The sequence below is a fragment of the Dermacentor silvarum genome, chromosome 4 (genome assembly GCF_013339745.2).
Source record: "Dermacentor silvarum isolate Dsil-2018 chromosome 4, BIME_Dsil_1.4, whole genome shotgun sequence".
NCBI lineage: Eukaryota > Metazoa > Arthropoda > Arachnida > Ixodida > Ixodidae > Dermacentor > Dermacentor silvarum.
Genome location: NC_051157.2, coordinates 92,327,875 through 92,351,610, shown reverse-complemented (window position 1 = coordinate 92,351,610; position 23,736 = coordinate 92,327,875). Strand labels below are relative to the sequence as shown.

The window sequence follows — 23,736 nt, the reverse complement described above, 5'->3', positions numbered from 1 at the left end:
AATTTATTTATTTGCAATAAAGTTACTTCGGCCTTCTCCTCCTCCCGCCAGACAACTTATTTGAATATAATTTGTTGCATTTAAAAGAGAAAGCTGCATTAAGTCAACATTCGGAAGAATAATTTTGATTTATGGCCAGATTTTATTTTGGCTTTATATTACCGTAATCGGTAAAATCGGTAAGTTTAAGAAATTGAAAGAACAAACTTTAGAGATTTGTCACTCTGCACCAAATTTAATGTCGCAATTCTCCCAACTGAATGTGTTAGGCCACCTGAAGCGCAAGGAATCAATATGTGGTGCTAGAGCTGACGTAAGAATAATTTGCAGAAGTCCTACTTACACGTAAACGGATGTACTTCAGAGCCACCTACAATACATCAATTTTGCCTCCTTTAGATGTCTCAGAGCTACAGCAAACAGAATTAAGATATCCTGCTTCATTGGTGAGAGGCAAAGTTGTAACTTAATGCTATAGTTCGCAAAAATCGGATGGCCTGAATCAGAAATATTTTCCCGAAAGTTGTTTTATTTAAACAAATTATTTAAATGCTGAGAAAACCTATTTCTTCGTTCTTATGCATTATTATAGCAGGTAAACCTTCTATTTAAGCGCTAAGTAGTATGTTCGAGGTTTTTTTTTTTTCCTTTAAACGAACACTTCCGCAGAGCGCAATTAGCAAACAGTCAATAATGGTAGCACGTTATCATGTGAGAAGTCATAAATTTTGGTCACGTGTTCAGGAATGAGACAAATAAATACAGTACTATTACTCACGAACTTGGGTAGCATCATGGAAACCACCCAGAGGGAGTGGATGCGGCTCCATAATTCCGGGAATGGCACCATACTCACAGCTTGAGGCAGGATGCTCACGATGAAGTTGAAATCTGCGAAGTTTTTGCACATCGCGTGCGTGTGTTGAACCCCCTCAGAAGCGAGGTTTGTTACCATCTAAGGGCTGTTTCTTGCTTTTTATTGGAATGCGAGGTTGCGTATGGTTATTGCGTATGGGGCATGAGGGTTGCGTATGGTTAAAGCCGGGGTGTCGAAAATCTATCAAAAGAAATGAAACTTAAGTTGGATAGGCAGATTTCATGTTGTTAATACCAAACTGGTATAGTTCTTTCAGCGAGTGAAAATTGCAAAACCAGAAAGCAAGCAATAGATAACAACACGTAGCGAATCCACTTTGAACTTCCCGAACCCTACCCCGATAACACCTAATAAAGAGTGTTTGCTGTGAAATCGTTCACTGCTTACTAATAAAATATAAAGTTTTGGTCTCGACAGTAAAACCGCACACCTTGAGACCATTCACAAACTTATTCGTCTCAAAGAGCCTCTGGTAACATGCTTGGCATGCGTCTTCCTGGCTAACAGCAATAAAAAAAAAAGCACAGGTCACGTACGGGGATGGCAACAGGGTTGCTCAAGCAGAACAGGACGAACCAGATGGAGAAGTGCGTCGACTGCCCGATAACACCTAATATAAGAGTGTGATTTTACAAACCAGACAAGCTCTGAAGTCAAATGATAGAGACGTTACTAAGCGTAAAACTGACAGCAAACGTACCTGTGCGGATGAGCATGTGGATGTTGATGCCCGTGGCGTACGACAGGTGTCCCAGGAAGAGGAAGGAGACGATAGTGCCAATGCCCTTGCTAGCCGTGTCCGCAACAAGCACGAACATCACGTCCCTGTTTCATTTTTCAAGCCCTTTGTTTGAGTGCGTACATTTATCGCAACACAACCATTATTATGCAACTCTGATTAGACATTGTCAGAAGCACCTGAATTGAATTATGGGGTTTTACGTGCCAAAACCAGTTCTGATTATGAGGCACGCCGTAGTGGGGGACTCCGGAAATTTGGACCACCTGGGGTTCTTAAAGAATTAAATCAAATGCGTTAGAAAAGTGAAACTCAGGCATTTACCGGTAATAGCACGAACCACGAAATCACAAAGATTCAGAAGCATTTTCCGTCCAGCTAGGGAAAATATTATAAGCTTCAGTAAATGCCGTTTATGAGCATTTCCTCATTTCCCGCTATCTCCAGGCTCGCTAGCATTAAATTTTTCTTTTTTATCTTTTCTCGGACGTTGTGACTCCTAGTAGAAACGTGCTGGCAAAACATTGAAGCGCCAGGTATTATCTGTGCCTACAAAAAGCTGTCCTCTTCACTCTGGGATTTAGAACATCGGTAGCTTTTACGTTACCAATGTTCCAGCCATGCTTTACCAGACTTCACTCTAAATATTATTCACATTTATTATATTTTTCTATATCTCGGGCATGATAAGTACATCCTCGCCAAATTATGAATGGATATCGCAACATATTAGGAGAAAATTCGTAATAGGTTCAGCCTATTCAGACAGGTTATAGCTGCAACAATAGTCCATTATAGGCGTAAGTTATTCAACTTCGCAGTCTTAATTCTCCAACATTTCTGCAGCATGAACAAACATCACTTCTTGTAACGATGAGCAAAAAAATTTGTCTTGGAAAGCCGTTATTTTGGAATAAGCGTTGTATCAGTTGGCTAAGCAAAATTTTGCGAAGAAACAGATTTTTTTATGCACAGCCACGTGTTAGGCATGGGTCTTGTAGACTAATGTTATGCATGGTTCTGCAAACATGCTGGTTCTGTTTCTGGCTTTGTAAACATTGTTCTGTAAAAAAGATGCGAGAGAAAGGCTATGGTTGTTACCTAAGATTAGTAAAAAAAACTATTTTTGGAGAAATTACTGAGCCAAATATGTCTAGAAGCTAAATACACAGTATGGAGAAAGACGAGGTGCCTGAGAGGAGAACATTTTCAAAGTGCATCAAATTATTCTGCTGAGTCGCACTTTTCCAAGATTATGCAAACAAATTCATTGCTATATTTGCACAGCTCTCTTTTTTGGCGTGTCTGTGGTTCAATTCACCGATGAGCAACATGCACGACATTATTATTATTGCGGTTTCCATCATTGCGGGAACTTGAATCATTGCACCGTCTCTGGAACTTTGTATGTGTTTCCGGTGTCAGTCGTCGCTTGTAATTGTTTCATTCATTTTCTTAATTTCTTCATAATTCGATTGCTCTGCTGCTCCCTTTCTTGCCCTTCGAGCCATCCTAGGCGTAACAGATTTATTATAATTGAGCTCCACTCAATTTGGCCTGCGCCGACGGTGAAAGAAAACTTGAGTTTTCTACATTTAAAATTCACGCCGGGCTACTTAGGCACCTCAAACAAGGAATTAAGTATTGCTAGTACTTGTAATACGAATCGCGATATTGTGGACATGGCCATATACTCGTCGAATGCGCAGTACGTGAGCGCACATCCACATCAGGTAACATCACAAGAAGATGTACTAAGGGCGCTCACTCTTGGAATCTGTTCTTGAAGCAGTTGAGTCGCTCGATGCTTAGGTAGATGGTCCCCGTCACCCCGACACTCTCCAGTGACACGTACAAGGCGTTTGACCACATCTGCAATAAAACTCCGGCATTTATGCAAATATTTCATGCAAGTATTTCAGTCACGTTCTTCGTTGATCTCTGGGTCAACTGATCTTCACATGTTAATGAGACCAAAACATTAACCACCTGATGTACACGGTGTAAGAGTTCTCAAGTTGAAATAAGGGAGTGAATGTTTTGGGACGCCCCACCCTCCCTGTCACAGGCATTTAGTGGCTGCGTTAACGGAACACAGCTGGCATGCCGACTACGGTATGATGAGAATGGGAGGACGATGTTGGAATTACGACAATGGCATAATTTGGACCGCTTGACGTAGATGGCATAACGATAATGGGACGACGACGGTGGAATGAGGACGACTGAAAGACGACGATGGAACGACCATTGCGGCACCACGACGTTGGTGTGACCACAAGTGCATGACAACGACTGCGTCACGACGACAGCATGGCGACGAATGAATGACTATGACAGCACGATGACGATAGAATGACGACAGTATCGTTACGACGGTTCAGTCATTACGGAGCGAAGACGATAGCGATAATGCGATGGCATAATGGTAATTATACCGTCGCAATCTAATGAAAGGAAATGTTTAAAATAATGGAGACGGCCGGAACGAAGACCACGGCTTCATAACGACGGATTGACAACGATGTGACGACAACAAATTGAAGCCGCCGGAATGATGACTATGGCTTGAAAACAAAGGAATGGTCACAGTATGGGATGAAAGCGATGAAATGACGACTACACCATGACGACAGTGGCCTGTTTGAGTTCGAGCTCATTTCCGCGCTTGCATGCGTCACCGGTCGCCCCGGGCCTCCTCTTCGCTTGCACTATACGCCGTACAGGTTCGAACTATACCAGGGACCGGCCAATCGTGGATGACAGACAGCAACCAACAGCCAGCACCCGAAAAGCGTGAGAAATAGGCAAACAAAGCTTCATGGATGTAATACGACTATTCATGGACGTAATACGACTCGCAATCACACGTCCGTACGTGTGACCTTTGAAAGCCTTGCAAGTTTGAAATATCGGCCTTCAATTATTGAAGCACCATGTCAATGGCAGTGATGAAACATGAAACATAAAAACAGCATGTCACCCGCTGCTTGTATATATTTGTGTTCAATAGAAGGCGGAAAGTGTGACACTACAACACCAGACATTTTTCTAGAGGAACGCAAACGTAACTAAACTGGCCAAATAATAAATTACAACTAATTGGTATACAGGCTGCATAAACACAAGCCGTTCTATTTGAATGACCGGCAATTATTTAGAGATGTCCGGCCACCATCATCAATAGAGACCGGATTTTAGGCAAATGCCTTTTTTGTTCCTTGCACTCCTATCACCTTATTTGATATATGAGCATGAATTAGAGGTTAAGGAGGGCCTTTATAGTGTTTTTATAGTGCCTATAAATGCCTATTTCGGCGTTTGTGCCTAAATGCCTATAAACGCCTATAAATGCCTATTTTAAATATCGGCGCCTTTATGAACACGATTTAGCCTCAAGTTTCGCTTTCGAGTGCAGTTAGAGATCGTTATTCATGTTACCGAGCAACATTGTTCGGAACTCTATGGGGTTCAACCTAGTCCTCTAGTTAAACCAACTCCCGGAAAACAACCGCTAGAAGCAATGAAATGGGACGCGCCGGCCAGTATACGCCGCTGAGCTGACATGGCGCGAGCGGTTGGCGAATGCGAAACCGCGGAGGGCCGTCAGGGGAAAGGAGAGTGAATAGGAAACGAAGAAAGAAAATGTGATGTGAATTGTTGTGTTTGTAATTTACTTTGTAAGGTGTTCAGCGCCCATTGAGCGTTCCTTCTCAGCGTACAAGATGCCAAGTGACAACATGCACAATTTTGAATCCAAAAATCAGGAGATGGTGGTAATTTGCTATTGTTTCCACAATCTTCACAGTGATTCTTAGACTACGTTCCACGTGCTCTCCAAATAGATTTCTTCAAACATGTGCACTTCAAATGGGCCAAGTGTATTTGGCAGTGTTGGGACGTGTTGTGTGTACAATTCGGATAATGTCATTGTATATGAGAAAATTGCCAGAGTTGTACCAAAGAGTCCTACTGTAAGAACATGTCAATTTCATAATAAATCGTAGTCTCTCTTGCATTTATAATTTGTCTGTTTTTGGTGTATCTTAATTTAATTGCGTAAGGCAGACATAAAGTAGCGCTTTTTTTAACCAGTAGCCCCCGCTTTCAAGTATTCTTTTTCATGCCTGTTTTACTAAATGAGACACTCGAGTACAGTCGCCATTGAACATGAATATGAGCAGTATGCTTGTTGAATTAAGCCAATTGATCGCCATTAGTCGAGCAGTTTTATGGGACAATTGCACGGCTATGTTCAACTGTTGGCGCATTTGTGCCATCATAAACAATAACATTTCTTGTTTTCCTGTCACAGATACAGGTCGCGCACGTCTTCGTTTGAAATTATACGCATTGATGTAAAAATTTATTGTGCCTATATTTACGACGTTGGAGGCCTAAAACGTTGTTTTGCCTGCCTATTTTTGGCGCCTAAAATGCGCTTTTTACTGCCTAAAGATCCGGCCTCTAATTCTCAATTTTCAAGGCATACACTACGAAGCATCTTTCACGAATGCTAATTGTATGCTTTGTGACATGAAAGATCGTCAGCTGCAGCTTGTACCTGGACAGGCCGAAGTGCAAAGCGGCTACTTCTACATCTCATACGATATAAATGTAAACAGCGTGCAAAACTTCCGCAGTTTTTCCCTAAGTGTTTACCAAGCTTATCTATGCCCACCGCGGTGGCTTCACGGCTATGGTTTTGCGCTGCTAAGCACGAGGTCGTGGGATCGAGTCCCGGCCGCAGCGGCCGCATTTAGATGGAGGCGAAATGCAAAAACGCCTGTGTCTGACACACTGGGGGCACGTTAAAGATTCCCTGGTGGTCAAAATTAATCAGAAGTCTCCCACTACGGCGTGTCTCGTAATCAAATCGTGCTTTCTGGCACATAAAACTCCAGAATTCATTCAATCTTATCTATTACTACTGCAGCTGAAGGTTCAGTAAAACATACGCGCTTTGTCCGATACCAATGCGTGGTATCTACAGAAAATAAAACCAGCAATCTAACTACCTTCAGAGCTTTAGAAACAATGCCATTCGTAAAACCTTTATTAATGTATTTGTGGAATTCATTGCCATAACTATGGAGTAGAACATGTGTCTACCATGTTGAACCGCACTTCTAACAATCATTTATGTACAGGCGACCGGACGCAGTTTTACTAGGCTGCTTTAAGGCAGCTAAAGGACTTTCATAGGAATATGCGTACCTTTTCGACAAAAAAGAAGCACTAACTATTCTTATTAGAACTACCGTTAAATGCCAGCAATTAGACTGAATTCAAAATCTATTCAATATATCCAAAAGCGATGGGCTTTGGTGTTTTCACGAATCCATTTTTTCCAGCCTGAGTTTTATCAGAGGAATTAATTCATATTTTATATTTCTCACATATTGCATCCCAATGCTGTTAAATATTTCCGCTTACACCGCCGTCCATACTGTCAATACGTTGCCGTGTTTGTTCGTATTGTTTGTTTTTAGACGCCACACGATGACCTTCTGGGCTGAAGATCGCCCTGTAGTCGGCACATATGCAGAAAACAAGCTGAGTCTTCATTGAGGAACGAATCTGTGCAATCCGTGTAATGTACCTCCAGATTGCTGACGGATGTCCAGTTGGTTCGCAGGAACAGCCGGAGCCCACTGGTGGCGCCGGTCAACGTGGAGGCCCTTCCCAGGAGCATCAGCGTAGTAACAACGTGCAGGAGAATGATGGCGTAGAAGAACTGTGAAATAGTATATATGTTGACGTCATATAGCCGCTTAATACTTAGTGCCCAATCCCTTGTACAACAGGTAAGGTTACAAACGCCCTCTGAAGAGATACGCCCTATACTACTGCCTAGCGAACAGCGGCATTGCTGTTTCCTAGAAGCAGCCTTTACGGCCGCTTGCGACGAACACAGCAATGAACGCTACATTGCGAGTGTGTCCGTGCATACTCCGAAGCTCTATCCCCCTTATCTTTTATTACACATTCCCACTTCACCAGTGCAGGGTAGCCAACCCGACACAGCCCGCTTAACTTCCCTGACTTTCGCTTATCACTTCCCTCTCTTTGACTCCCACCAATTGGGTTGAGTGACACTGGAGACACTCACTCAATTACGGTATACGGTGCACTTACTCTCATGCATACCTGTCAAGCCCATGCTCACAAAGTGCGGCTCGCCTAGAATCTTCTCTTCGACTCTACCTACTAGCATTCCAGCGTGTGCTGCTCCAGAATATACAGGCTTCGAAGAGCATATTCGAGAACACTAGCCGACAAATGAACAAATACAATATGTTCCTCCCCTTTGAAACGGTATGGTTTCTGAGGACACAAAGCTCGTTACATGTATATTTATTCGGGATTTACTATGAGCCCTAATGATATGTGGTTCGTGTTCATAAACCATGGAACTTGAAAGAAACGTATGGCCCTACTACTGGCTATATATTGAAGGGCGACATCCTCCCTAGATTCAAGTAGGGACTACCTGTCAATAACATCATTTTGTCATTCGGAACTGTAATATTGTAGTCAAGCATGTTCTACGTTCACTTCAATACAGCCATTAACAAGGGTAGTCATTGCAGAGCAGATATTACTTCCGTCAAGGCGTGGCGCTACCGTTCACTTTACTATAAGGACTCCGCAGAGGTGAGCAAGAGATTGGAGCTGAGGCGTTCTTTTGAACGATTCCTGAACCACTTTATCGAAGTGGAGAAAGGCATTTGAACTCAAAACAGGCTATTTCAGAAATACTTTGCCGCAAACAGTACTCCAATGCGTTCAGCCGAAGCGGAGTTATTAGCAATAAAACATGACCTCCGATGTGCTCCCGTTCCTTCTTAAATGCCTTGCACGGCGAAGGCTACGGCAGAGTGGGGCGAGGCCACAACACTCCGTCTTCGAAATGTCACCTTGGCGCGCAGTTCAAATTTCATTTTGGATGTTAACGTAGACGCCACGACTTCCGATTGCGAGCGCCGACCCGAAGCTCAATTCGCTCACTGCTGCTGGCACGCTGGCTCACTCCAGCGTTTTGACAGCGAGTTTTCGCGGACATTGAGTGAGATACGTTCATGTTTGCATGTGCGCGCGTGACACCATGCTTGTTAATTTAGTGTGCCTATGTCTACAAGTTCATATGGCCGATAAAACTATTACACTTAATTTGTATCGCTGTCCACTAATTTGCTATCGCAGTCGATGCTTCGCCTTTCAGGCGAAACTGCGACTTCTTTTTCTTCCTTCAATAAAGCAGGGCAGCAGATTTCAAAGAGTTAACGTCAACGGAACGAACACCTACTGTCTTGAGCTTCAGGAATCCTCTGTGAGCGATCGCGAACACCAGCAGCCAGATGACGGCGATGGCAAACACCGGCTCTGTCCGGAATAGGTCGAACGCCCCCTGCTCCCAGATCGCCTGCCGACGGCTGTGTGCAAGTTGCATGCAAGACATGCCTTGTGATCTATTGGGAATACAGCCTTCCGGGCGTACAGCAATCGCACTCCCAGTTACATTATAACATCATAGACTGATGTATTTGTACATTATTATGGTAACACTTACACACATGCGCATTTTCAAATTTTGAATTAACAGCGATACTGCCACCTTCAGATTGATAGAACAGCCTTATGGCTGTGATGTTATATTTCTGTCATAGCTTCAAGGCACCAACAACGGAAGTAATACAGGAGCAATTTATAAATAGCCCACTACTTGCCGTGCTGCTTTTACGCAGCTATAGTTACAATTCAGCATTGAGATCTGTTTAACCTTTACTTGATGTCATATAAACCATGGCGTAACACACCGACCGTGATATCGAGAGGAGGCTTAACGCCAAATATGTGGAAGCAGACTCTTTTTGTTATGAAAAGTGCCTCCATTAGTTTATAAATTACTAACCTTATTGAATAAGCTAAACAGCCACCTCACTACATGCACTTCAGTATGACTTTCTAACCTTCGAAATATGCTTCTTCACAACGTAAACTTGCTAATCACTATATATTCTCGTTCGTAATTATCTTTCGTAATAAGCACACTTTATCTAAAATGTTCCTGCTATTCACTATCCTTTCATTGTGTAACATGTGACAAACGTGTATCTAACACACGTGATCTTCACGTTATCAAATGTATCCGCATTTTGCGCATTCATGATTTAGAATTATTTAACTTGATTGTAACATTGTTGTTCAAAAAACGCTGTTCTGGGGACAAATTTCATAGCAATGGTTCAAACATGTTTTATATCATATAACTAGCGCCTCCATTACATTTTGTTAATCCTTGCATTCTTTCACACAGCTTCCTCGCCGAGGAGAGGACCAACATTTGGGAATTCACGAATAACAGTCCTGTGGCACCTCCGCCTTCTACGGTGAAATGAAACAATTACCCTCGACCACTCACAAGTGATATGGCGCTGCTGTGTCAGGCAAGTCCGGAATGCAACCGTCCGCCTCAGCCTTGTAGTGTCTGGAAGGCACAAGAAGCACTCGGTTCCCGCTAGCTACTGGGAGGCCCTCAGTCGACATGCCTTGGCCGAAGGTGTCAGTGAGCTCATCCCTCGCCAGCTTGCACGGTGTCTACGCGAGATATGAACGGTAAGATTAAACGGCCATGCTCGGGTCATCCGGGAACGAAGTCATATTCTTCACACATCCTGCAAACTTACCTGCAAATGGGTTCGCTGACGGTCACACTCACTCTAACGTCATACGTTTGCACTATTTATCGTTACTCGGCGTGAATGTGAGTGAGTGCGGGTGTAAGTAGCCGTTAGAGTGACCGCAAAACACCGGTGAACGCTTGTGACACCATAATAGGTGCTATATTTGCCATAGGTAGGTACGCTGGTTATCACACACACACATTCATCCATTCTACAATCGTAGGTGTGAGTGAATGCCACTAGGTGTCATTGGATCTGAACGTAAGCGCCAGTGAGTGTGAGTGGAGGTTAGCCGCAACGCGAATCTGGGAAATGTGTGCTAGCACTGACTTAAAAGGGCAAATTAATCGCCATAGGTCGGGCTACCCACGACTGCACCTTTTACAGATTTTAAGGAGGCTGAAGTGCAAGTGCAACACAGCGGCGGTGAGTGTACGTGAAGGCGATCGTAAACGTGAGTCGGTTTCGCAGAAGGGCTAACCAATGCGGCCTAGAGTATGTAACGTAATTGACGATACGTAATACATGGTTGACGGAGAGGGCTACCCAGAAAGTACACCATCCGGTGTATTGTGGTGCGCATATATTTCACGCGTTTACTAGAAGTCCTGTAGTGCATAGCTTTAGTGTGCGCAAACTTACGCTGCTTAGCGATTTCATAGAATATAAGTTCTCGTACTCCTGTATTAGGCGAAGGGACCTATAAGACGTACGTATTAGAGGAACTGCTTTGTCGTTGTAATAAATACTGCTGGACATTTCACAGATTTTATAAAGAAACATTCTGAGAAACATAGCCAGAGCAACGTGAGCAACGGTGATAGTTCTGCAAAGTAGCATAAACGCAGGAGAAGAATAAAGTAATAAGTGACATCACAGAGCACGCAGGGAGTTACTACGTCAATGCCACAATGCTATAGTAACCAATGTAATACAGTTCATTGGCTCTGAGTCAATTCGGCTTAATTTTCCAGGGTGCGACACAAAAAAGCAAGCTCATCAGTTCGACGACGAGGCCTCAGTAAGCGCCAAGTTGTGCAAGCGCTTGATGTGTGTTCTAAAGCACTGCGTCAGATGCCCAAAACACTATGTGCCCTCCCGTAGAAGAGTAGGCCCACCATCAGGTCACATCCTTCAGATTATATCAGATCCTTCTTTAGGTTTCTGCGGGCTGCATAACCAAAGAGGGTCCCAAGGTCGCCAAAGCTTACACCTCGTCTTAATGCACCTAGCAGATAAAACCCGAAACCAGTCAGCTTTCTTCGGTACAAACTTCAAGTACCCAGTAGTTGTTTTTAACGCCCGTGGATATCTTTAGACAACCTATACATGGAGGCGCCATTAGGCCATCGCCTTAGGTAACTTACGGATAGCTGTAATTTTGGTAACAATGTGTGTGGTCAGTCGCGCGGCAGTGTTGTGTGTATTCGCGAGCTTTTTTCACGCTCAGAAAAATTTTCATGTAGCAGGTACTGAGCAACAGAAAGCTGTATCGGGAGTTCATGTTTCTCTACAAATTTCTCATTGACACTTTTCATCTAATTATAATATTTGAGAAAATGATTAATTAAGCCTAATTATCTAGTTAGGTGGAATGCATAAAATAATCTGATTACCTCCAAGCGATGGCAAACAACATTACCTTGGTTCTGTCCAGGCACGTGGCATTTGCATATTTTTAAATCTCGTGCATGATAGTCGGGACACCCTGTATACAAGTCTTGTGGTACGATACGCGCGTATCAGTTGAATGCGCGGAACAGAGGTGCGCTCGCTGAAATATTAATGTGATAGCAATTATATAGACACTCCAAGCGGATTTCTGCCGTCGCCTTCATCGTCGCCGTGAGGTTCCGTATAAAGTCCAAGGGCGATAAAATCGTCGCCGCGCGCTCTATGCTGTATGCGCGCGAGAAAGCATGTGAGGGACGCGCGCTTTCACGGGGAGCGAACGCACAGTGGAGTGCAAACGCGCCTTCTTCCGTTGAGCGAAAGGCCGTGGGGGGATGGAAGGGAGGGAGGGGCGGGGGGGGGGGGGCGACATTGTGCTGCGGCGCCAAATGCGTATCTTGCGACCGGGCGCTAGGGGAACTGGAATCTCGCAGGCGAAAAGAGGAAAGCGGGAAGGCAGCGCGGGAGGGGCTTCTGCTCTGCGAGCAACTGCGTACATTGAGCGGGGGCGGCTGGTCGCGCGCACCGTATCTTCCAACGATCTGCAACACGACTGCTACCTTTGTATGTGCTGTACTTTCGCCGCTCCGTTTTCGTTGAAGCAATATACCGCGCGAACCTTCACTCGCTGCTGCTGGCGCGCTCGCTCACGCCAGCGCTTTGACAGCAGTTGTGTGCGGTCATCGGGTGCGATCTATTCAAGTTTGCTTGTGCGCGCTGACACCATGCTTGTTAATTCAGTTAGTAAGCGAATGCGTCCAAGTTTATACAGCCGATGAAACTACTGTCCTTACTCCGTATAGCTCTTTACTAATTTGCTATCTCAATTGATGCTTCGCCTTTCGGGCGAAACTGCGACATTTGTCGGTCAATGTTGATTGCGTTTTAAGTTCTGGAAGAAATACACATATATTGATAATAGTATCCGGCGATATACTTGACCGACCAGCCAACCAACTGACCGGTGCTGCATATCATCGAATCTGCGTCACACGGATTCCTCCATCCCAACAGCTATAGACGCTTTAGCGGGATTCGCCACGAATGCAGTGTGTATGTGCCACTCAACAAAGCTCTTTCACACCAATTTGTTTGGTATGTGTCAGTGGGTGCGTGCCGCTGCTCAATTACAATTTTAAAATTTATCTGGTGTTGGGTTGAGTCGAAATAGTGTCATATATGTTCCGACACTCTTTTCTGAGAACATGTTCAGACACGCGCCGCCAGATGGCGTAGCGCGTCGAGAGGGAAGCGAGAGATAGCAGCACGGGTGCAGTACACGCGCCATACATGACACGTTTCGGCGGTGGCAGCAATATGGTGAGTTGCTACATTGCTTCGATGCTAATGGCATAAACGTCGACACTAACCCTGAGATGGTTTCTGCCAGACTTTTTTTTCGATATTGTCACACAACGGCGCACTATACCCACCGATCCGCGTAGAATTGCGTAGCAAGAGAAGTTGCGTGTCATCCACCCTCCGGGGCAGTCGTGGTGCCAGTCGAACGACCTAGTCCAGGTCATGAGCAATGCCAGGGCGTCTGACAGCGCCATGGTGTCGGCCACCGCATGAGACACGACGAACGCCGTTATTGTGTAGCCTATGCCTGCACCATATATCGTTCACGAGTAGTTATTGGTAATAACGAATGGCGTACACCTATTTTAAAGAACACTAACTGACACTGTATTATTGACCAGGCGTGAAGTCCTGATTTAGACCAGTGATCTCTATTCAAGAAGTATAGCTGTTATCGCGTTATCCCTCTCGTGGTAACCTCACAGTGAAGGGAAGTGTATACGAAGCATAGCAGCTGATATTCATTCTACGTGAACATTTTCTTTCCTTAAACTAAGATATCGCCCACCCTTTTGGCCAACTACGCCCACTTAGAGCAAGTTAAAGGGATAATGAAAATATTTGATGACAAGAACAATTTCTAATTCGACAATTTTACCAGCAACACGACCAGCAAAATATTTAATACGAGTGCAGTCCGAAAAGCACATTCGTTTGAATGTGTGCTGCATCTTAATCTAAAGTTCATGAAATGTTAGCAAAACAACCCTTCATTTTATCTGTTGTAAGCAAGCACTTACACGGTACTTTGAATGGAGCTTTTAAAAAACGACTAGTGCGAGTACAAATACTACTTTGCTTCCTGCAACCGCGGAACACTGCAGATCTGTTGCAACTCCCTTTTCTTAGCCTACCGAAAGCATACTTCTGTAAATGCTGTAGTTACAAAGTGACTGAAGTGGACTCCACTTACCGAAGAACAGAGGAACTGTGCTGAAGATGCCCCTGTTTCCGTCTCCGGCGAATTGGGCCAGGTTGCTTTCCAGGCGCATGGCGGGAAACGCCACGAAGCCCAGGAAAGCAAAGTAGGCCAGCAGGAAAGGCACTGCACGGAAAGGAATAGGCATGACCGCAGATTCTTTAATGCGCAATAGGCATTCACAGTCATAGGATTTCTCCGACTTTAACAAAAACTATCTTTCAGAAAACGAGAAACTCACTATTCATCGAATTTACCACAGAGAATTGCTGGCAAGCGTAGTGGTTCAGCCGTGTTTTTAAGAAATAAGAAGGAACATCCGAGCGCAAAGAGAGGACAAGGATATGGCCGGATCCCGTGGGGAAGCCAGCTTCCGTAAACTACTTGTGAACGTTTATATGCATGGTTGCTCTAACGTGTTTTAGCCATGACGTGAGCATCGCTGGCTTAACTTGGTAATACGTTAACGATATGAGGTGGTCTTTCATATAGGCCCTCGCATGCTGATATTCACATATGCAAATGTCCGTGCTAAATTAACCGACCATTGCAGCAATGTACGAAACAGGCTGAAGTGTCAGTTGATTAAAGGTGATGGACCTGGACAAAGTTAAAATCAGTGTTTCTTGTCTTTGGAATACCGCTAATAAGCTGTGCTTGGTTTCCTTTAACCGCCTTGGGGGTGCTACTTTTCAGAGTGCTCCAGGCAGCCCCTACTAAAACATTCCGTAAGCCATTCTAATAATTCTATATATGTTCGGTATGCTTTTCGTATATACTGTTACGTGTAGCTGATGCCCAAGGCTATTTACAATTTATTTACACAGAAGCCAATGGAGGCAAGATGGCGACGCTATTGACCCTTTTTGCGGAGCAGTTTGTTCTAGAGAAACGAGGTGGCGCTTACGGCGGCCCGCCATACGTCTCCTCAGCGACCGCGCACTAATACGAAACCATTACCGCTTCTACCTTGCTTCTGTGCTATCAGCTGTCGGAAATGCAACTGGGTTTTCGTTAACGCACTGTGATCCATTCATGTTGGTTTGAATCATGTGGATTGAAGACGTGTGCAGTAGTTCGCTGCAAAAACAGTGACTGGCATATTATGGAATGTAATGAATATGTGGGGCCAAGTTCACGGACCGCTGCTGCAACTGTCCGTACATGTTTCCGACACTTCGAGATGTACGGCTTTCCTCGAGGATACACAGGTTTGCTCACACGCCAGCGTTGTATTGCTGACCTTCAAAGAAAGGGCTCCAGCCCCGGTACGTCGGCAAGAGTGAGTACCGCTCGTTAAACAATCATAACGGGAGTAGTGCCGCTTTCTGTCATAGTAGGTTTCGCGCACAGTATCTACACACATCTATCCCAACCAGCACGGAAACTTACACCCACTCATTCGCCGACGTATCAAGAATAAGTGAATGTGGCATACTTGCATATATGTGCACTATATACGCACAATGAGTGACGGTACTACACCGATAGCGCACGAATGGTCGAAGCTGAGTGTTTCTTGACGGTCCACAAGAGTAAGCGAGTTACTACCGATAATACGGATTTGCTACAAGGTATTACAATGTACAGAACAGCTACGTTTCAAGCCTTGTGCGTAGCAAGAAGAAATCTAACGGGACTGAGCACACCCACGAGTGATCAGGCAGAAAATGATGAGATAGTGACCACACCGAGGAACATTATTGAGTCAGAAACGTGACAAGTCGCTGCTTCAAGTTATTTTCCAAATAAATAACGAATACTATAACACCATAATCCTGAATCAATTCATGAGCGGAAAGTTTGCATAGCCTCGAATACATATTTAGCCCCGCGCTTTGAGAGCAAGCACCACATACTCTGCTCGCGCTGTTTGGACGTAGCTTAATCAGCCCAGAAAGCGCTTTTGCGTGTATTCTGAAGCTGCGGACAAAGCTTCGTGACGTCCACCCAGTCACCGTCTACTATATCTCCAGAAACAGCGGATTTCTAAGCCGCACCGGCGTCATGCACATCCCTTGTAAACACGGATTCCTTATCAATATCAATTGAAAAGGAATCGTACGAATAACATATGGAGTGATTGGATTGCAGTGCACATGGAACGCTGCGGTAGGGCGCACATATCTTGCATTTCTATGACGAACCGCTTGTATCCCAAGAAAGAAGGGGGGGGGGGGGGGGGGGCACTTTTCTGTGCCAAGAGCAGGCTAAAACGTTCCACATTTGTTGTTGGTCCTACTGTCTGCACCACTGCGCCTCATAGCCAGCGTGATATGAGCATTAAATATACATGGTTAATACGCATGAAGGATTGATTTCGGTAAATGTCTTACCTCCCCCGTAGGCGACGACCATCATGGGAAACTGGGTCGCGTTGGCGCTCCCGGCCGTCATGGCGAACAGGGTGACCAACTTGTGCGCCATGCTATGGTAGGTTCCGGGTCCCCAACTTAGTTTCGGTGAACTCTTCGAAAGAGAAAGAGTGTTGTTGGCCAAAGGAGGTGTTGTAAACAAAAGCCGTAGCAGTGAGGGATTTCATTCGGGTCTTTCTGAGTACGCTCTACGACGTTTCCACTACGGTTTTAGACTTAAAAATTCATTAAAATATTGCAATAATTGATTTAATTAATTAACTTATCGTACTTAAAGTACAATCTAACTTCAAATGTAGCCTGCCTTAAGGTGACTACTAACAATACGCCGTTGGTTTCATTTGGCTAAGGTGTACCATGCTATTTTTTTATATTTGGTTCAAGTTACGTGAAACACCTGACAAAGAGTGATGCGGTGCGAACTGTGAATTTGACTCCTATTGAACTGCCATATGACTCAAAAGTTTTTTTTTACGTATATTGTATAAGGAGTCTGTGAACTTCGGACGTAGCGTCGATTTATAATCTATAATTTCGTTAGCTTGAGTCATGCACGGGAAAATTTATGAACTTGTTACCAGTGTCCGCACCTACAGGTGACGGAACATTCAATATTTAGAGCAGGCAAAGTGTATGAACGCATTTAAATGTCTGCGAGAAGCTCGAACATTTTTCGTGGCGCTTTTCCGAATCATCCTCCCCTGTATTTCTGAAAATTTATAGAGAAATAAGAGATGACTGATAGCAATGTTGACAGCCTAAATACGGTTGGCTGCCTTGCACCAGACAATATTAAAAGAAAATAAACCAAGAGGAGCTCTCTGTGCACATGCGGGAACGTTCTTGGTCTGTAGCGCAACCCTGGCAATTTCAGAAAACAGCGTCACGTTTGCAACTGGCTCTGAGTTACCCGGCATCGGTAATTCCAATGCAAAGATTCCAAATTTAGCCCCACTAAATTTCTTCAAATAAATTTATCTCTCTCCCTCTCCCTTGCTTCAGAGGCACGTACCACAGACAAATATCTCGACACATACTGTGAAAACATTCTTCGTCTCGCCTTGAATAAAGCTTCCCCCCTCCCCCTTATCTGGTATGTGTTGCAAGGCAAACTCTCACCTTACTAGCGCCTTGCGAATCAGCCATGGTACCTGGAGCAGCGTAATAGGTGCGCGCCACCGCAAAAACGAAGCCTTGGCCAAACCTGCGTTGTTCTTCTTAATCAGTCACGCACGCGCAGTAATGATGATGATGATATCCTCAAAACAAGGCACGCACCCACTCTGGGGGATTGGGCAAGAACTGGGCACCTGAACTTTTGAGATACTCTTTCTGCTTCCTCTCTTTCTCTCCTCGTCCTTTCTAGAAACTACAATTACTGTGCAATTTAGTAATCAAAACAGACAGATTAATTTTTCTCTAAATAGCACAATTTATAATAGCAAGGCTATGATTGAACACTCAGATATCACTAAGAGAATTGTAAAACTAGGTATTTAAAATGCTATTCGTTTTGTTGACGGAATGAAACCCCAAACGGCATAAAATACATCTTTGTTGCTAAAGACCACAGCTGACGCACCGAAAGTTAGTATTATTTCTGATGTTAAGGTTAACCCTAGTTTGGCAAGCGGAATATCTAGAATCTTTTTCTTAGTAATTTATACCGGCGGCATGACAAAAAAATAGTGATCTAGGGATTCTGGTTCTTGGCAGTATTGACAGAGGGGCGATTTCGCCAGACAAGTCCGGTGTAGATATAAATTTAATGGGGAGACACAGCAGCGTAATTATGGGATCATTACTTCCGACTGTCTTGATGGACACCACTGTATTAACGCGATAGCGTTAAGGGCCCCGTGTCGCAGGAAATCCGGCGTCGGCGTCGGCGTCCGTGGTGGAGAAAATCATCCCGAACCGCCCCGACCGCGCAGGCCCTTCCGCGTGGCACAAGGTGTTAGTGAACAAAAATTTAATTTCTCACAGTAAAATCTGTCACAAAAATGGTAAAGTACGACTTAACCATAACCTACAGACATGGTGGTGTCGGATTGTAATTTGAATGTACGAGAAAACATAATTATGTTACGAGGAAACTCAAACACAAACCCCTTTTCCAGCATTTATACCGTACCAACAGTGGCGCGCTCGGATAGGTTAGTTGCGAAATTCATATCCATATGGCGGTCGCGTCCCCGGCAGGTCAAATTGGCACACGCGCGCGTGTCGGGGCAATAACAAACCATTAATAAATTAATAAAAAGGTCCTAGAGGCCTTCACTTTTTAGTATAAGACTACTTATATTGCCCCTGAAAAAAAAGTCTTGCCATCAGTGCATTTCATTTGAAAAGTGAAGCCAACTTTAAGGGGATCGGTGTAAGCTTGGTCTTTGTAAGCTGGCTTTCCCACGTTCAGTGTTGCAGTGAAGCCTACTCACAAGGAAATACGCGATGCGAACGGGGCCCGATAACGCTAGCATGCTCCAACTCTTAAAAGCGAAGCTTAGCATTCTCCAATTTTTTCGACTTAAATTTTAGGTGCTGAAATTCAGTCGATGTCGTTCTTGATTCAGGGACATCTCTACTAATTGAAAATTTTCGATGTGATCGCTGTTATGTGCGCCACTATTGCAAGGACCGATATTATCGGCCCATTCAGGGATGTTCACGCTAATGAATCGGCCATTTCATTTAAATATAATCCACGGTGATCTGGTACCCATAATAAATTTATAAGATTCAGCTATGGGGAACTAATGTTAGAAGCGTCTTTAGAGGTGATGAATTGGTTGAAGCTGTAAGCGAATTACATACGGCAAGAAATTCTGTAATAATAATTGCACTGGTTTCAATTCAAAGGGAGTTTCCGCAGCGCTAGAATTATTGCCAAGAGCTCAGCTTCAAAGACGGGAGGGAAATCTGGCAGTCTCAAAGAGAATGACCAGCCAAGCAAAAGCGATAAAATGCCTACGCCCGTCTTATCGTCGTTAACGGAAGCGTCTGTGGCTATTATGCTAATTCTGTGTACGTGTGCAAAGTACTCTTGCAGCCGGTTATGTAACCTGATGGATTGAAACTTAGGATTTTGTGGGAAAATATCATCGAATTCAATGTTAATATATATATTTGGGTAATTTGATGGGATTACGTCTCGGATGTTCACATTTAGTCTGTCTAATTGCTTTTGCACAAAAACAATCTGTGGGGTGTGAAATCGTGGCCAATGAGCAAGAAAGAAGGAGTTTGGATCATTGATAAAGACATATTCAGATTGTCTAATCAGAAAGTTGTAAAATTTCAGAAACGTTTGTATTGTTAAGATGCGGAATCTGCGGGGCAATTAAGGCAATTGCGGTTCCTGATAAAGAACATTGTTTGCCACAAACCTGGGGAGTCCCGGACACAGGCGCAGCGCTTCACACTTCAAAAGAACCAGAGGCTTACTTTTATAAGCAGGGCTGCCTGGGAATAAGCAATACACAGCCGAATTGTAATATTGTAATATGTAGAATACCTATGTAGCCCATATTGTCGGTTGCTTAGTCTGCGCAGTAGAACTAAAGCCTGTTGTGCCTGTAGACCTAAAGCCCGTTGTGCCTTAGATGCTACAATTTCTATGTGAGGACTCCAGTTGAGTTTGCTATCATAGATGATTCCCAGATATTTTAGAGATTCAATTGGGGGAATCGGTTCTTGTTTATAAGATATAGAAATCGCAATCAGATCCGTGAGTGGGAAGACCAAGATTTCACTTTTGCCTACGTTTAATGACATACAGATTGTCTGAAGCCATATCTCAAGCATACTCATGTATCTTTTCATTTTTTGGTATAAAGCGTAAATGTCACTGTCAGCTGCAAAGAATGCAATGTCGTCTGCATAAACGTAAACTTGCACGTCGTGACAAGTTGGGATTGAGCTCATTAATATATCGGATAATATTGGAGACCGTACTGCCCCTTGGTGAGCAACCCGAGTCTGTCTGAATTTAGACGAGGAGCCAGCCATCCTTAAAACAATAAAATTTTCTTGATCTCAAAAATTCTGCCAACCACGCCATAATATAGTCTGGGAAATTATGACTCTAGGATATTCAACAAAATCTGATGTTCAACGCTGTCATATAGCAGAATATCGTCTCCTTTTTGAGCAAGTTGTATGCGGCTCTCTAAGTCAGCAATGGCACACCATATGGAGCAATCAACTCTGATGCCTAAATGATTTGTATTTATTGTTAAATTATCCGTCAAACAGATAGTAATTCTACAATGTTATACCCTTTCTATGAGCTTGACCCTATTAGAAGTCATAGAAATAGGTTCGATATTTTCTATGGTGTACCCTACTCCACGTTTTTTAGGTATCCGGATAACTTTATCTACGTTCCAATCGCATGGTATTCAAGGCATTCTTTAATGAATAGTTTATAATGTTTAGGAGGTCACGAGGAGATAGATCGAATAAAATTTTTATCACATGTATTTGTTGTGTTTGTAATCAATGTTGTGTTTGTATTTGCAATTCCATCAGAAACAGGAGCTGCCAAGGGTAAGTTTTGAATCACTTGAGCTAATTCAGGCAATGTAACCTCAGTATAAAGACCGACGTTGGGGTTGGTTTTTGGAAATTATTTGGCATAGGGGATGACGTTATACTACTCTGCAAGCCTTTAGCAATGAGGTCTAGGAATTTTGTCACTTCATCTGAAGACAGATTTACAAAGTCAATATTATTTGGTGGTGGCAGAATTTTGCGATATCTCATATATCTAAGCAGCGCTCTTGTGTTTTTAGGTTTTGTAAGGAAATCGTAGTGTTTCCTATCGTACTCTTCTTTAGCTTGAGCGACGGTGCGCTTAAATACAGCAGCGTGAAATTTGTAATCAAGCTAAGTTTTCGGGCAATGGTTATAAAGAAGCGGCTTCCAAGCTGCCTTTCGTCGTCGGTGGTTTCGATTACAGTCTGTATTTCACCAAGGACTATAAGATGCTCTCTTCGCAGATTCAACCCTAAATTCTGCTTTTTTGTATATTCATTTGATTACAGCGCACAGTTTTTGTGTCTTCATGTTCTTCTGAAAGAGAATCCAAATGTACCTTTAAATCAGTTCTAAATTTATTATAATTTAGCGAAATACGTGGACCTTAGAGCATGATGGCATTATCGGGCAAGCAATTTCAAACTTAAGTGGAAAGTAGCCAATGTTGGCGGCACAGTCCAGTGCCATGTAGGATGAAATAGTCAAAGACGAGCTGACGAAACTTAAATTCAAGGCAGAGTGGGACCGATTGCAAAAAAAATGTAGGAATTCTAGTATTCAGACAAGACAGATTGTTATCCACGGACCAATCCCCAAGCGTTTCCCACATTGGTCTGTTCGCAAGCCCCAACACGTGTGAGGGGAGTTGAAATCTCTAACAAGAATTTTGTCCTTACACCATGAGGTCACAACGGAATCCAAACATCGAGTGTTCTGCACACCCGCAGGGAAGTATATAAGTTTACTAACGAAAAAGGTAGGCACCTCGGTACAGTTATATCTAAGGCAAAAATTTCATTGTCAGTAGACATATGTTTATATGAAATCTTCACCTTGATGGTAATTCTATTAGTGGCAAGAATGCTAAACCTCCACCTTTCGATGGATGGTCGAGTAGGAAAGATCGGTATTATTTCAGTGAAAAGACTGACGCCTTGAAAGGCAGGTTTCTTGCAAAGCCTTATATCTGGGGAGAATTTCGAGGATAAATACAATAAATCTGTTATGGCAGAGTGAATTGATCGGCAATCCCCAATTAAAATTTTAAAGAAATCCTATGATTGCGATAAAATTTATTCAGTAACAGTCTTAGTTAAAATGCTTTCTTTTAAGAAATCTTCCTTTGTAGGCTATCTTTCAGGTAGTTTTTGGTCTTGGAGTGAATAATTGTGGTAGCTTTTTTTTGTCAAAGGGGATCTACATCGTTTTAACGATCGGGGATCCATGTCCATTTCATCTGAGCCCTGTGTGTCATCATTAATGCCTTCACCTTGACTCTGGTTGACATCGACAGATAGGCCTGCAGTTTCGGCATCTTGGACGTTAGATTGGGAGCTACTTCAATTAATTGCTGTGGACAGTCAGTAGTTCGAGCAGTTATACTGATATCTGTCGTTGTAACGAACATCTGTGCCAACTGGTTAAGATTTGTGTCAAGGACTCGCAAATGTTTACAGCTAGGCGCTCCATGGCCTTTTTCATTGCCCTTTTGACAGCATCAGCGATAGATAGTGACAGAGACGCGTCCGTTGGAGCCGTCTGACGGGCTGTGACCCCAGCGTATCCTTTTGTCCTCGCCTGAATTTCATCGATAGCTTCTCTACGTGAACAACGTCTGCGTTCCACAATTTCTAGGATTTGCATTTCTCGTGCCTTTGCAGAGCAATTGGAATAATCAGCAGAGTGCGCGTCATTGCAGAGGCAACACCTTTCTTCCTTGCTTTTGTACTAGCTGGCATAGTGATCCTCACCACAAACTCGGCACTTGGGTTTAGACCCACATTCTTTCGAAGTGTGTCCATAACTCCAGCACTTTACACATTGGAGGGGACGAGGGGATAGATGTTCCACTCAGTAGATTAGGGGGCCAATTCTTAATTTCTGATGGTCGAATTGTCCCAGCAAGTGTGACTATGACCGACTCAGTAGGAATCGTGTTCTTGTCGACCACACGTCCACACCGATAAACTGAAATTGCGCCGGCCGGTGAAAACATCTTTAATACTTCAGCTGGTGTCATGTTTACATCTGCACCAGGGACAAGCCCTTTCAAAAATGCCAGATGGGGATGAATAAATGGGCTCCCCGGATCGGAAGCAAACAGCGAGCACTTTAGAAGGTCCTGTTCACAAGGCTGGTCTGCGGACAAGCAGAGAATACCTCCTCTGCCAAACTGGCGGACCCCCGTGATGCTCTCGAAATGGTACGTTCGTCGCCGACCGCAATTCCGACTCAATCGCTTTTAGATTCTTCATCCGTATGACGCCTTCATTGGTTTGAATGACAGCCAGAGGAACCGATTTGATGCCGTTGTGTAGAAAAAGTTGTCGCAGTTTCACCTGAAAGGC

The 23,736-nt window shown here is 43.8% G+C and overlaps 1 protein-coding gene across 1 annotated transcript; it reads right to left on the bottom strand.

Moving 5' to 3' along the window:
• Positions 1–265: 265 nt before the first annotated feature.
• Positions 266–16,682, bottom strand: LOC119448767 (sodium-dependent acetylcholine transporter). The gene is made up of 10 exons (XM_037711987.1): positions 16,592–16,682; positions 14,250–14,381; positions 13,408–13,583; positions 10,042–10,217; positions 8,926–9,052; positions 7,219–7,353; positions 3,385–3,488; positions 1,578–1,702; positions 779–891; positions 266–274 (listed from the first exon to the last, which is right to left on the bottom strand). Exons 1-10 carry the CDS (start codon positions 16,680–16,682, stop codon positions 266–268), a joined length of 1,188 nt encoding a protein of 395 aa, XP_037567915.1.
• Positions 16,683–23,736: the final 7,054 nt, after the last annotated feature.

What these genes read in the sequence shown, in the direction of transcription:
- LOC119448767 (XM_037711987.1), bottom strand. Translation starts at nt 16,682, where the DNA reads ATGGCGCACAAGTTGGTCACCCTGTTCGCCATGACGGCCGGGAGCGCC. An exon ending in GATTCCTGAAGCTCAAGACA is followed by an intron (nt 7,354 to 8,925) that starts GTAGGTGTTCGT and finishes ACTATTTCACAG; the next exon opens with TTCTTCTACGCCATCATTCT. An exon ending in CATCCGTCAGCAATCTGGAG is followed by an intron (nt 3,489 to 7,218) that starts GTACATTACACG and finishes GTTTTATTGCAG; the next exon opens with ATGTGGTCAAACGCCTTGTA.